At 41.3% G+C, this 14754-nt stretch overlaps 1 protein-coding gene across 2 annotated transcripts in view; it reads right to left on the bottom strand.

Annotated features, from left to right (window-relative positions):
- Positions 1-14754, bottom strand: part of BRIP1 (BRCA1 interacting helicase 1) — a 95679-nt gene that overhangs the window by 53958 nt on the left and 26967 nt on the right. For both annotated transcript variants that reach the window (XM_051809815.1, XM_051809816.1), the window contains exons 16-17: positions 8927-9086; positions 8073-8194 (exon numbers count right to left, since the gene is read on the bottom strand). In XM_051809815.1, coding sequence (XP_051665775.1) covers positions 8073-8194; positions 8927-9086 — 282 coding nt within the window. The remainder of the gene's footprint in view (positions 1-8072; positions 8195-8926; positions 9087-14754) is intronic.

Genomic DNA, 14754 nt, shown 5'->3' with positions numbered 1-14754 from the left:
CACAACCATAAATGCCACGGACTAAGGGGTTGTTTTGTTTTTTTTTTAAGGCTTGGAAAGGTATTTTGAGGCAGTTTCTTTTATGATTCAGAAGAATTTTCAAGTGTGCTTTTCAATCATAATTAGCAATATAATTTTTTTCTCCAGTGACAACAACAACATCAAACAACATTTGTTATATCTGATTTTAAGTGGTTGAAAAACCACCAAAAGAAGTTGAGTAGAGTAACATCCCTTCACATGAAGAAACTCAGATTCATTCAGGATTTAAGTGACATATAAATACATAAATGGATTTAAGTGATATATAAATACAGAAATGGATTTATACTGTGTTGACCATGGCACAAAGCTCAGGTTAACTCAAAAACTAGAGCTTGTCTTTGGGCCCCAAAATAACCTGCAAATTCAGACACAGAACCTGCAGCCTCTGTTGCCTTTTTCACAACACACCAGGCTGACCCAGATTTATTCAGAATTAACAAACACGTGGCTGTATTTAACAGCAAGGTCTACAAATATCAATCTACTATGGATTAATTGTTTCTACAGAAAAAAATCATCAGAATCTTGTAAACTGATTTATCAGTGCCAGGATTGCAGGATGAAGGTTGAACACGCTAAGCCATAGGATAATTTGGTTTTTATTTAGTGCAATTTAAATCAGCAAAATACACTGTGTTTGGTCTAATTTCATCTGGCAATGTTTTGAGATTTTTTTTCAATGCATTACTTTACTTAACCAAACCCAGCCATACTTTGCTTTTGAAAAACAAACAGTAGTAGCAGTTCAGAATGTTTTTGTTTAACAAGTCAGGTCTGTTCTTTGACAGGGGATTGCCTCAAAAACATCTTCAACTGCCTCCTGTTTGCTCTGGTAGATTAAAAATGAAGAGCAGTTTGCAACCTGTGGATTACAAACCAGATTAGCCAGGAGTCTAAAGACAGAAATTCATGGATCTAAAGGCATTAATGGGAGGAGTTACACTGGACTCAGCTAAACCTGCCCTCCTCTGTCCAGCAGCACTTGCAGTGTTGTGCCAGCCCAGCTTAAAGGAGGAGACAAGCCCTGGAAAAGGCAACTAAAGCTGGACCTAAAGGTGGGACCTCACCACACGTGTACAAACCATGCCCTGCTCACCAGCACTCCCCTCCACGGAAATAAAACTCAGAAAAGGGATAGAAGTGTTCCCTGGCATTCCACTCACTTGTTTCTCTGGTTTTATGGGAGGAAAAGTAGTAATGAAAACAAAGAGCACTGCTCACATCATCCAAAAAAATTTTTAAAGGACACATTCATGTTTAACATCTACTAATTCCCCACGTCTGAAAAACAAGCAGGCAGAAAAAACACCAGGTGGTCACTCCCCACTTCCACCCCCCCAAAAAAAGACATAAAAATGTTTTTTAAGCAAATCTCCCGCCCCAAAAACCTCATGTGTCCACTTAGAGTCTCCCTTCCACCTGAAACAGCAATAATTAGAATTCTCCAGGAACACACTTGCCATCTACTTTCCTCCTGACCAGTGCCAAGGAACCATAAAAGTCTGTAAGTGCAGGAAAGTTAAAGACATGAAAACTCACTTCTTTTCTTTCACATCTGAAAATTCTCAAGTAGAAGCAGCATTAAACAGGGCAGTATTTAACTTTCCCCAGTTGACTTCAAAAGCAGGAACAACTGGGAGATTTAAGGCAAATAATGCAAATGTAAAGGCCTGGGTGAGTCCCAGAACAGGCTTCAAACATCCTCACCCTTCAGCAGAGCCACTCAAAGCTGTCTCTGAGCACAATGTCTCAATTTACCAGCCCAGAGGAGAAAGATATTATGGCAGGATTTTATCTTTAAAAGCTCCAAGTGCACTGTTAATACATAAACAATATGAAATAAGAAAGGTTTATTAGCTATATTCTACCAAACTAGATTCTGTATATTACTATAATTTATTAAGGCCATTCTAACCACCTCATATACCTAAATATGGTCACTAGACAAATATAACATACTTATTTTCACATATAAATGCAGCATTTCCTTAAAAAGCAACAACAAAACCCCCAAACTGTGAATGAGACACGATCAATACTTTGCACTGCTCAATTATCAACAAGATGTTCTGATACACAGAAATAGTTCAGGTGACCCTTTCTGCCTGAAAATTTCCATGTGCACTTAAAAAATTTGCCTTCCTCAGATAACACTGAATAAAATAAGGAAACATCATCTCTGCAGATCTGGATTATCTTGTTATATCTTACAGACTGTTGCATGTAAACAGGGGCTGTGGAATGATACTGGGCATCAGTGCAAGGGGAATGAAGATATAATCAAACTAGAAGAAGTTACTGAAAGAAATAAAAAAAAGTCACAAAAGTGGCAAATCAGAAATTATATATATGGGAAAATGCTGCTGGTTTGTTTGCCCATAACCCAAAAGGTTAAATATGAGCTGTGACCCCAAAAAAGCAAAGCCAAACAACCCAACAGACATGTCCTGGGGCAGCAGAGCAGCACCTTTGCTCTGTGCAGAGCTCTGTCCCTGAGGGATTGAATGACCAAGTGCTGCCCCAGGATTCTCACTCCCAATCCCAGTGCTGGAGAGCTGGGAAGCTCACGGGATGCTGGAGCAGTGAGCACTCCCAGGATTGTCAGCTCCAGCACTGGCACCTCCCAGGCACAGGTTCTGTGGGATGACAACCCTCGCAGCACATCCAGCCCGGGCCCCAACACTCTGCTCGGCCTTGTAGGGACCACCAACAAATCCAACACAACCAAAACTCCGCTCCAAAGGGAGAATTCCATCCATCTGCAGTGGAGTAGAAGTGAAAAATATCCAGCAGGTTCCCTCGAGGTCCAACCCAGGCCCTGCTGCTGCGGAGGGGCCGCGGGAGTGTCGGATCCCCACGGATCCCCACGGCAGGAGCTTCACCTGGACAGCTCTGCACAGGCTCTGACAGCAAGGGAGAGACTGAAAGGTCACCCCCTGCTTGCCAAGGACAAGAGAAACACGGGAAAATCCCCTGGGAATGTTCTGATGGAGCGGGAAGGTGAATTAGGAACCGCGACAGGGGCAGTTCTGATTTGCTGGGTTGGTTCTCCAAAGGTTTCACTGCTGGGTGTGCTCAGGGCTGATCTGGGTGAGCTGTGCCAAGGCACTGACACCCCAAATGCCACCCCCTGCTCTGCCACATCACCTGAGCTCACAGGGTCCCGCTGGATTCCACAGGATTTTCCAGCTGCTCCCACAAATCCATTTGTTCCTTAATTAACACAATTTCTGTTGGATGTAAGAAGCGTGGGGATGGCTTTGAGTTTTTACAATCATTCTTATTTGTGGAGAAGAATATATTTACTCATCATTTTTTTTACACAGGACTGGAATGAAGAAGAAAGTAGAACTCTTCTATCTCTAAAAATATTCTTAACTTCACAGGGTATTTTCAAACCGAACTAAAGATAAACACAACAGTGACCTGCCCATTAAATGCCATTTTCTCTACCAGTTTGCCCATATTTTTTTATTAAGAAGTGAAAATATGTTTTTAAGTGATGCAAAGCTAAGATGAAATTCATACAGTGCAAGGGTTGTTTCTCAACTCTGGCTAAGCATCTCAGATAACAATAATTTTCTTAGAAATCTGTTTTTTTCCTAGAATATAGTAAACAGGAAATTAATCATTTCAGCAACCACTTACGTAGCACATGATTGTTTCTCCTTTCAATGGGAAAAAAAAGCACATAGGTTTAAATCTGCCACAAGGACTAGAAATTAGGTTCAATATTTGGCAAAATGCCATTATTCTGAAATGATAGAAATACCTCAGCTTGTTGAGCCCTGGAGAAAGGAGGAAGAAATTTCAGCCAGAGCTGCAAAATGTTTGTATCATCAGGTTACATCTAACCCTGAAAACTGTAATTGAAGTGATGTGTTCCCTCCTGTTGCTGGAAACAATAAAGCAAATATTCCCCCTGGAGCAGCCATGGGAAATCCTCCTCATGATGCAAACTGAGCACTGTCACTGCACTCAGCAAGTTTCTTTTCCTTGCACATCTACTGATGTCAAAGAGTTTTGACTCTTTTGCACTTCCCTCTGTATTTTGGGAAGGTTGCCCTGGCTGTTCCATGATTAACACACTCTCCTGCACCAGGATCAAAAGCATGTGGAGAGGTGGAAGTGCAGAAAAGCTCCCTGGGAAAGGGAGCTCAGAGCCTGCACTGCAGAGCTGCCCATTATCCACATTTCCCAGCGAGTTCTTGGCTTTCAGCTCCCCAAGGTAAGAACAGTAAATCATGACTTGAACTAAACAAGTCACACTTGGCTCCAAAATCAGATTTTCCTACCTCCAGTTTCAGGTCCCAGAGGTGGGCAGAGGAAATCCTGGTCACAGCCAAAGAAGTCTTTTTTGGCTCAGAAATAAATTTTCCTGCTTTCCTCGAGCCAAACCCTACCATTGAGAGCACCACAGCTTCAAGCAATACTTGAACATTTCTTTTATATTATTTTGCTTTAGCAACCTGATTCTCCAGCAATATGAAACTGTTTTAATAACACAGAATTAGGGGTTTTGGCCTCTTTCTTACATCAGTTTTGTTTATTGTCAAGTACAGTTCTGAGCCTTAATCATTTCTTTCTCCCCAACACTGACAAAGTGCTTTAGACTCTTCTTTTTGTGAAAATCTAATGCCTGAAATGCTGAAGTGAAATTAAATTATTCTCTTTAAAGCCTCTACAGAAAATACTGAGAGTTATAAAAGCCTATAGATCCTTAAAGAATCCATTTAATCCCAGGGCTTGTGGCACATATTTAGCACAAACATATGGAAAGAAACTAAATTTGGATATTATACATCACACTTGACAATGAGTTTCTTGCCCAAGACTGATGTCTGGATCCAAAATGCAACACTTTAAAATCCATAACCCAAGTTAATTAACAGTATGTCAGCATCAGATAACATGTCTGTGGGATTACACATCTCTTTCTGCCACGTTATTTATGGTCTCTAATATTACAGTTCACTGGTATTCAGTCAAGTTACAAACCATAAAACATATTTAGAAAGCAGGTTGATCACAGACAAGTCACATTAGTGGAGATGAGCCAACATCAAACTGCCAACATAAAATATTGGTCTCCAAAGGTCCCATTCTCCAACCCCTTCTGGTTGTGCACAGTCCTACAAGTATTAAAGGGATTACTCACACAAGTCAGAGCTCTGGGCAGAGTAAAGGGTTATGGAATTGAGGCTTAAGAGGACTTTTGCTAACCCAAAAAGCAGACATTCAAGTGTTTCTTCATGTAGAAGCTGAGTAATTTTAATGATTTAAACCAATCCCAGAAGTATCTAATTCCTGCATATTCCAAAGGAATTGTTAATCACTTGCATTTCCTATTTTTAAAGGGATGTCATTATAAATCACCTTATCAGGTTCCTCTTTGGTCCCTCTCCTGAGCACCTCTTGCTGTGGGGGAGCAACACCTGGACCTGTGTTCACAGTTCTGGGACAGTCCAACCTGGCCTGGGGCACTGGGGTTTGAACCTGATGCCTGTTGAAAACCCAAGGCCCTCCCAAACCATTCCAGAGCTCAGCCAGTTTTCTGGTGAGCAGACAAAATCTAAAGAAACACCAACCAACTACCTCATAACAGCAAATGCTGTAGCAATTCTATAAACTTCCACTGTTTCATTTGGGAAATTCGACTCCTTTCTGAGCTGAAAAGATGTTTAATCTTCCAAATTCCTTTTGTATCTATGCTCCTGTTTCTACAAAACTACTAATTCATCTTATTCAGTGGATAGGTGAATCTCATTCCTTCACTCCATCCTTCATGCAACTCAGCTGGGAAAAGAAATGTGCATTAATCCAGAATTTTTGGGGGTATCTGATAAACCCAAAGCCTCAACTAAAAAAAAACACTGTTCAATTTAAAGACACATTTCCAATAAAAACTATTTCCCTGAGCATTCTGCTAAAGGAGCAGCAAATGTGATGCTGAGAGCCCAGTGCCTGCCCTTCTCTCATCCAGAATTGATCACTGCAGGGCTTTGTGCACTCCCAGCTCTAAATGCACACACTCAAACCTTCAGTGCTTGCAATTTGGCAGTGACTCTTTCTGTCCCTACTGAAAAATTCAGAGGTTTTCTTCAGTCTAATTAAAACCAACAATTCAACACAATGCTGATTTTTAAAATGCAGTTACCAGAAATGGGCTGTACTGCCTGTGATTCTGTTCTATGAAATATTTGGTTGAACTCAAGGTAAAATCAAATACAGCATTTTGATCTTAAGGAACATAATCCACTGTGAAGATAATTCACCCTTGGCATATTCTTTTCAAACTAATTTTGTATCATTTAGAAACCAAAAGCACTGACTTTCAGGAAATCATTTGGAATTAATTGTAAAGTTTCAGCCATGCTACAGACCAAGGATTTCTAAAATATGCCAGCATATGCTCCTAAAACACAGGAATTTCTAATTCTAGAAAGAGTGCTGAGTATTCTTTGAATGTCAGTGTTTTTATACCACAGCTCAGTGTATTATATTTTAGCAAGACAAAAACTGTTGTGGCTGAGTAAGTGCTCCAAGGAATTATGCAAACACTGGAAGGGTGTTGCACTGGGCAGCCACCACTAACACAACCCTACTGCTCCTTATAGGATGTGGGTTTTTCCCAGCAAGGCTGGAATTAGGCACCACTGCAGACAACAAAGAGCCCTTTGGTTGTTCCCTTAAGCTCAGAACACATCTCTCAAACCAAAGCTGAGGCTGTTTGGGCTTTCAAGTGCAAACCTATGATTTTCTTGTTTGATTTGGCACCACTCATAACCAGAATCCAGCTGCTCCTGGTATTTATTTATTCTGTGATACTTCACTTTGTTTCTTGGCTTCACAAAATAGTCCCCAAAAGCTCTGGAAGGAACAGGAGCTGGAGCAGTGACAGTGGCTGTGACCACCCCGTCAGCAGCTGGGTGACATGTGGCTTGCACAGACCACTGAAAAGCAGTGGTGTTGCAAACTAGCCAGTAATAAATGTTCTTTTTCAGTAAATACAAAGCCTAGAAAAACACTTTTCCATATTCCTTGGCTTTCTTTCCCTTTCTGAATGCCTGGCTTTGCCCATGAAGTGCCTACTCTAATGGAACATCATCTGTCCATCACCCTGTGGAGCCCAAAGGAAGGAAGTGTTGATGTTGGGCAATTACACAGCAGTGCAACAGGATGCTGCTTTCACCACCTACTGACAAATACAAACAGTCACAAATTTATTTCACTGGAGGCCTTTCAAAAATACTATTTTTAGAAGGCACTTACAAGTTTTTGCCTAAAGTTACACGAGGCTTGAATTTTCCAAACCGTACCGTCCTCAGCGTCCAGGAAGAGTTTATGTCCTGTCATAAATTCATGCCTCAAAACTGCAAGCTAATAAAGCTGCACAAGCTTGGAAAAGGTTTGCAATTCCCCTCTCTGTGTAAGTGGGACACATAGTTACACTAAAGTTAACTAAAGTTCCACTAAAGGCAACAGGGATTAGAGAGGTGACATGTTACAATTAATAATGACCTAGGGTGTGACATACACTGCTGCATTATGTTATTATTTTACAATATAACTATTATCTTTCAGCCTCTTTTCTGAACTAATCTGCCTTAATTAAAGCAGTATTTTCCCAGCATTTATCCCAGACCTTCCCAACCAAACACCCCACCACAGGAAGTCAGGCAGTACCTTCATTTCTATACAAACAACACACGTTTCAGAGCACAAAAACAGGCAAGTGCAGATGGAAATATGTTCAGCTGCTTGGCAGGGCAGGAAGTTAAGGAGCATTTTAACAATTCAACAGCCTTCACTGGCCATGTCAAAGACTGACACCTCCATGATGGGTGTTTATTTGGGATGACAGAAACGAGTGCTGTTCAACCTCTTACCTGTACTGAGGTAACTCAAAGAATTCAAATGGCACTGAGAGAAGTTCAAGGGTAAACAAAGAGAAAAAATATTTTATGCATATTTGGTGGTTTAAATGTGATCTAGAAACAGAGCACAGGTGTGAATTGATACCCCACCTGCAGGTCTCTCACGTTGGGGAAGGGGATCCCGATGGTCACCACGGCCCGGGCGTTCTCGTCACAGAAGTCCAGCCCCTCACTGACCTTGCCCCTGCACACAGCAATGAGCAGAGCTCCATCTGCAACCATTCCCAGGGAGAAAAGGACTATCAGAAGGAAGTTTCACCAAAATCTTTTATACAGCTACACCCAGTATAGTGTAACACTCTGTGTGTATCAGCCTGGGAAAGGTGAGCGGATGTAAAAGCAGATATTTCTTAGAGGGACAGGATTAATTCCCCCTTGATCAATAATTTTGACTGTCAACTAGCAAAATAATTTTACACTGTATAATAGAGTGCTTTTACACTATATAATAGAGTGGTTATTCATTATGCAAGAACAATGTGTATCTCCAACAAAATTTTATATGTTAAACCTTGAATTTTGCACTCCATTTTTTCCACGCTGTTATTCTTTATACTAACATTGAAGTACTTTGAGAAAAAATCCTACAGTGGCTGGAATTTAAGGTTAATTAATGTAAGACTGATTGATTTAAATCCCAGCTATACAATGTACTGTAAGTGATTCTTTGAGAAGTCACTCTGTACCCCTGGCAACACCTGCACACCTTTACCCACCTCACTGGGATTATACATCAGCCTGTACTTCCCTATATCCCCAATATCCTCATGCCACAATAAAAATAGCAGTGAACATAAATACTCCTCCTTATTTATAATAACTTACTAAACTGAAGTCCATATAAGTACTTATCCTTAGCTGTTTCTAATTGTTAAGCACTTACAGAATCCCCTTATTCTTTAAACTTGCAGAGTATCAGTTATTTGTATGTCTGAAGAATGTACCTTTTTCCCCTTTACACTTTATGGCATCATAGTAGATGTTCAGCAGCTCATCAAAGTCACTCTTTGCCCCTCCCTGAGGCTCTGCAATCACTGTCTTCACCAGCTCCAGGTTCTTCCACAAGCCAGTGTGAATCCAGCGATCCTTCAGCTTGTCCAGCATCTGAAAACAAACACAAAAATCCACATCAATCACTTCCACTGTTCCAATAAAGCCCCTTGTTTTAGTGAAGCCACACTATCCAGTTTTTGTATTTGTAAATGCAAGTTGCCCTGCCATGCACCAAACTCAGCCATGCAGCACTTGGCAAACATGGGGGCCACTCATTTTGCTAATTAGAAATGATGCAGATTTTTGTTATCAAGGCAAAACTCTCTAAATCTGTAAGAATGGACACTAAAGAGCATCTCCTGGTATTCCTCAAAGCAGGGGAATGTCAACCACAGAAAAAGGGAAATCACCTGTTTTTCTGATTACCAAGTAAGAGATCCAGAAGGAAAGCTGGAAACAAATTCTAAATTACTTTGAAACAACTCCTTATATCTTAAATTTCCAGAACACTTCAACATTTTAAAATTTACACAGTGAGGAAATATTGATGTAGGATTTACCAACAGCCTCCTCTGCTTCTTGAAGTTCTGAACTGTGCACATTTCACTCCAAACCAGAACATACTCAAATCTGGCAGGCAAATGAGCTTGCTCCACATTTAATTGAACCTCTCCATCTGAAACCTGCACTTGCCCCAGTTCATTCTTCAAAATGAAAAAAGCCACATCATCCCTTAATTCCAGCCCACTTGCCTTTCCAGTGCACTCCAGCCAAGATCTTGGGATTTGGAATGGTTAAACTGTTACAAGATTAGTCTGTCCCATCACCAAACACACGGTTTAAGTGCTACAGTAAAGCAGAAGTAACTGTAACTAATTGTTGTCATATTTGGGTTTAAAGAGAGAACATTTGCAAATTTACAGGACACTGGTGACAAGACCCTTCCCATATTTCACCTCCTCAGCATTAAAGACCCGAACTCACTCCCTGACATTGAGTATTTGGGTTGGTTCCTTTTGAGGAACATGAGGGGACAAAAACTATGTTATTGCTGCATTTCCCTGGCTTTGTTCCAGCCTCTGCTCAGGGAACTACACCTGCTTTACTCCTGATGTGACACCCCCAGCAAGCACAGCAGGAGTAAGTGCTGAGCAGTGGGAACAGTTTCCTACACCCAGAATGGAACTGCAGAATAAATCATCTCTGCTAAACGTGTCTCTCCTCCTGTTTGTCCCCTTCTCCACCAGCTCTGTCATTTCCTGGCAGATCCTGCCTGTAATCTCTTTTTGTATAACAGCTTGTAATCCTATGACAGAGCAATGACTGTCCATCTTCCAGCCCAGGCTGCCACTGTGGCCTCAGTTCTTGGATGTGACACGGAGAGAATTCTGGTAAAGAAAGAAATCAAACGTATTATGGCTCTAAGTACATCCATTTGGGACATTATCAGCTTCCCAGATTTCATTCTTCCCTCTGTGAAACTGGTGCCCCCACTCAGCAATCCATGTTAAACCCACTCCTGGCACTGCCTGCCATGGATGCAGAAGGAGCCCAGGAAGAGGAGGTAGACAGGAGATGTCTGGGTGGAACTGAATTCTACATTTCCAGACACAAAACTATCCCTGCTTTGACTTCTAAGGGTCCCTCATCCCTGATTTTCTCCTCTTTAGTCATCACACCCACTGCAATCCACAGGTATTTCTCACAAACACACCCCTGTGTTCTTGGCAGAAAAACTGTTGCTTAATTTAAGGGAACCAAAAATCCACTGACAGTCTCTGAAAGGGGAAGATTCCTCACAAAAACCCCTCCATTTCTCTCATATTTCAAAGAATTATAACTTCTGTTCATAGCTGCAAAGATGGCAGGAGAAAACCTTCCTCCAAATTCTTAGGGAAACATCTTTTCTCTTCCATGGGTCACCCAGCCCCTCCAGGCAAGGATCTCTCAGACCATGGTAGGTTCAGGTTGGTTTAATTGACACGAGCATCCCAACAGAAAATCTCCCATTTTTGATGGAAATAAGTGAATTATTCATGGAAATCTTTGGCAAGGACGGAGCAGTTCATTTAATTCACACACCAGCTATCACCTCTTCCATTAATGGGGTTTGCTGGGGAGGGAAACTTTCTTGAAGGCAGGAAAGTATCCACAAACACATAGTGCCCATGGTATGGACAGGCACTAAAACAACAGGAATGATGGACCTGACTGAATACAAATAAATAAAATATAGAACACACACACGCCTCAGCCGAGCCAGGAACCAAGTGCGGGTTTCTCATAAAAAATTATTTCACTTTGGGTTGAAAAAGTGCAAATGGGAGCAAGATATAATGCCAGGAATCACAGGAAGCAACCATTAATGCCCCCAGCCAGTCACTTCTTCTACCCAAGGGAATAATAGTTCCTGCAGTGGAAGGCAGGCTGTGTATATTTTATTAAATCCCTTAAAAATGGATTCTCCAATGGTTTATTAACAAATGGTCTTCCTCCAGGAGAGCAGAAAATCTTGTTAGAAAGAATCTGTCATCTTCCCAGGCACTGAAGGATGTTTACTTGGATAGCTTTTCCCTTTAATTCCTTGCTGCAGTTTAAAGACACCTGTGAGCCACCATCCAGAAAAACCAGGAGCTCAGGATTTAGATTTGCCATCCATCTATGTCAGCATTCCCCTATGGAAGCAGTTTTGGAAGTATTCCTGAAGTTTGGGAGGGGGGGGAAGGTGTTCTCCCACCATCTTTTGCCATTGTGCACCTGCCACTGAATTTCTTCACACAAAATATTCCTTAAATATTCCCAGGCTGAGTCACTTAATGAATGGATTACACCTTGCCAGCAGAGGAAAAGGTATTACAGAAACAATCCCTCCATCTAAAGTGCTTGGGGAGGCAACAAAAACCTTGAAAATATGAAAAGACATTCCATAGAAATACAGAATATAACAGATAATGACCCAAGCAGTGCCTGACAGCAGAGTAAAATAACTCTGGCTTTATTGGTTAGTTTAACAGCTATTAACTATTGATGCTAATTATCAGTTACAGTTGCACTGTGTGTGCCTGGATACCTTTAAAATGATGTGTTGCCTCGTTAGCCACTCATTTATACAATAACTGAACAAAAAGGATTTTAAAGTGAACAAAACTTCCACAAGTATCTTGTAACCCTTTAAAAATCTACCATTATACTCTAAAAAACCCACTCCTCCAAACTTGGCTGGTTTTTCATCCTGTTTCTATGTGATGATATGAAGTTCCACTTCTCCTTGTTATTCAAATATTCAGGTAGTTGAGCAGAGCAAGGGAGCAGCCATTAGGTTTTCCTTAATAAAAATCAGAGTATTGGCACCACGGTTAGTGCAAAAAGTCAGAGATCCCCCAGGGAGCACCAGTGATCTAAAAGCCTTTTCCCAAGCAGCTCTTGCTGTGTTTGCTCCCAGAATTTTCTTTGTGAATAAGCACTGCTCCAAACCCAAGTTGTGTCTCCAGCGGGCTGGAAACGTGTCTGAAGGGTCAGGCAGAAGTTCCACAGGCAGCACAAAACTTCAGGGATGGAAAAGAGGAATCCAGGGCCAGCCCCAGCTGAGGGACAGGATGGGCACTGGAGCCCCTCCAGCAGAACCTGGCTCAGGAATCTGCTCCACGTGGGACTAAAAGGGAGGCAGTGGCACAAAACAGGGTCATCACCCAACAGTGTATAATGGTAGATTTTGAGTGTATAATGGTAGATTTTGAGTGTATAATGGTAGATTTTTAAAGGGTTACAAGATATTTGTGGAAGTTTTGTTCACCCTGAAATGCCTTTTGTTCAGTTATTGTATAAATGAGTGGCTAACAAGGCAATCCATAGTTTTAAAGGTATCCAGGCACACACAGTGCACAGTTACACCTTCAGTATCACAAGACATTAATTTCTGTATCTTTGCTCTCCTCCTCCTCCTCCACTGATCTCCTCAACTCTGTTTTGCTTCAGGACAGAGTAGCTCAGCCCTCAGCAAGAGCTTTTATCTTATCAGAGCAGAGAAGGAGGCCGAGGAGTGCAGAGACCAAACATTTTAGCAAACCAAAACATTTCAGCAAATGTTTTTGCTTCCATGCAGTGTTTGTATCTTGACAGAAAAACAACAGGTGTCAAAACCAAACAAAGAAGAGGCTTTTTTTTTTAACTCTCTGAAAACCTTGGAACTCAGAGACACTGGCAAGAAGAAACACAGTTTTCTTGTCTCACTACAAAGTGTTTCCCATCGTTTGGGCTCTCTGCAAAAAACCAAGGACAGGTTGTTTTATATCAGCTCGACCTGTATCTGCATCAGCTGCCTCCTCTCAGTAAAATTCAAGTTAAAATCCCAAAGCCCTGCAGACTCTGCCAGGCCCTCCTGTGCCTGGGAGCCGTGGGGCTGGAGGACATCACATTTTCCACTCCAGTAATCCCGAGGAGCTCAGGGCACAGATGTTTTCCTAATGGCTCTAATTCCACAGGTATTGCATTACCTTTCATGAGCTTCCAGGAGGAGATTTGCTGAGTCAGCTGGGAGCTTCCAGCTGGAACTTTTTGTTCCAAGCCCCTCTCCCCTCGGTCTCAAAGCTCCAGCCTGCTCAGGATGAGGGAGAATTCCCTGGGTGAATGTTCTGCTTCTATTAGGAGAGGATGAAACTGTCTCTGTGTTAGTGATAATCCTAAAATATATTCAGTCATTAAACAAATGCACTTGGTATGCTGATTAAACACAGTGGCCTTAAATTCAGGTTATTTCAAAGGAACCCTGGGGAGTTGATCTGGCCAGACTTCACCCATTTTTTTGGAATTACAGGCTCCTATTAAATGAACTTCTTCAAGGACTAAGATGGTTTGGAAAAGCACAGAATTAGCAGAAGTTATTTGACAGTTCTCTGAACTAAAAGCTTTGCCAAGCCTTGGTATGAAGTGACCTGGAATCCTACAGATACCTGAGCTCCAGGACTATTGGAACTCCTCACTTTGGGAAAAACAGGACTTTACAAAGCCAATATTTATTTATTAGCACTAACTTAACCCTAGTTATTTAGCACTAATTTATTCCATTTCCACCTTTAGTTAAAAAAACCCAATCAAACAAACCCAAACCACAGAAATTACAAAAAAAAAAAAAGTCTTTCGAGGTTTAAAGTGAACAGAAAGGAAACAACAGAAGGGAGAAAGTAAACAGAGGAAAAAAATGGGAATAAAAGAATGAAGGGACAAGGAAAAACTGCCTGGAAGGATTGCTATGAAAGGAAAAAGCTGAGTTTCCTTCCAAAAATAGGAGGGAAAATATTTGGGCTAACTAAGCAATAAAATCTAATGTCCATTAGCCAAATCTTTCAAATAAATTTGGAACAGCACTCTAGAACTATTAAAAATCACACTGTAAAAAGCACAATGTCCCTTAACAAGAGTAAAAGGTCACAGGGATGAAAAGCAAGGAACGAAACCCAATCACATTTATCAACATCACCAAAAACATTCCACCCTTTCAGAAGCACTGACAGAACGAGCACCTCTGGGCCACGAGTCATTTCCCAAATTGGCAGAAATAATTTACATTTCCCCTTTTTTTTTTCCTTCCTAATCAAGCCTTACACTTTATTTCTAAAGGTCATTTTAACCATATTCCTCACCAAAAAAAAAAAGAAAGAAAAAAGCCTGAATTTTGCTTGACACCCAGACATTTGCACTGCTCTGGGCTGGGACTACCCAGCCAAGAATAACTGAGGCCCTTGAATTATTTAAGCCCTTGTTCTCACTCAATTAGATTTTC

This window comes from Manacus candei, unplaced genomic scaffold (genome assembly GCF_025592945.1).
Source record: "Manacus candei isolate 608988 ecotype Guabito, Panama unplaced genomic scaffold, ASM2559294v1 h1tg000076l, whole genome shotgun sequence".
Lineage (NCBI taxonomy): Eukaryota > Metazoa > Chordata > Aves > Passeriformes > Pipridae > Manacus > Manacus candei.
The sequence above is the reverse complement of the archived record's forward strand: the minus strand, read 5'-3'. Positions and strand labels throughout refer to the sequence as shown.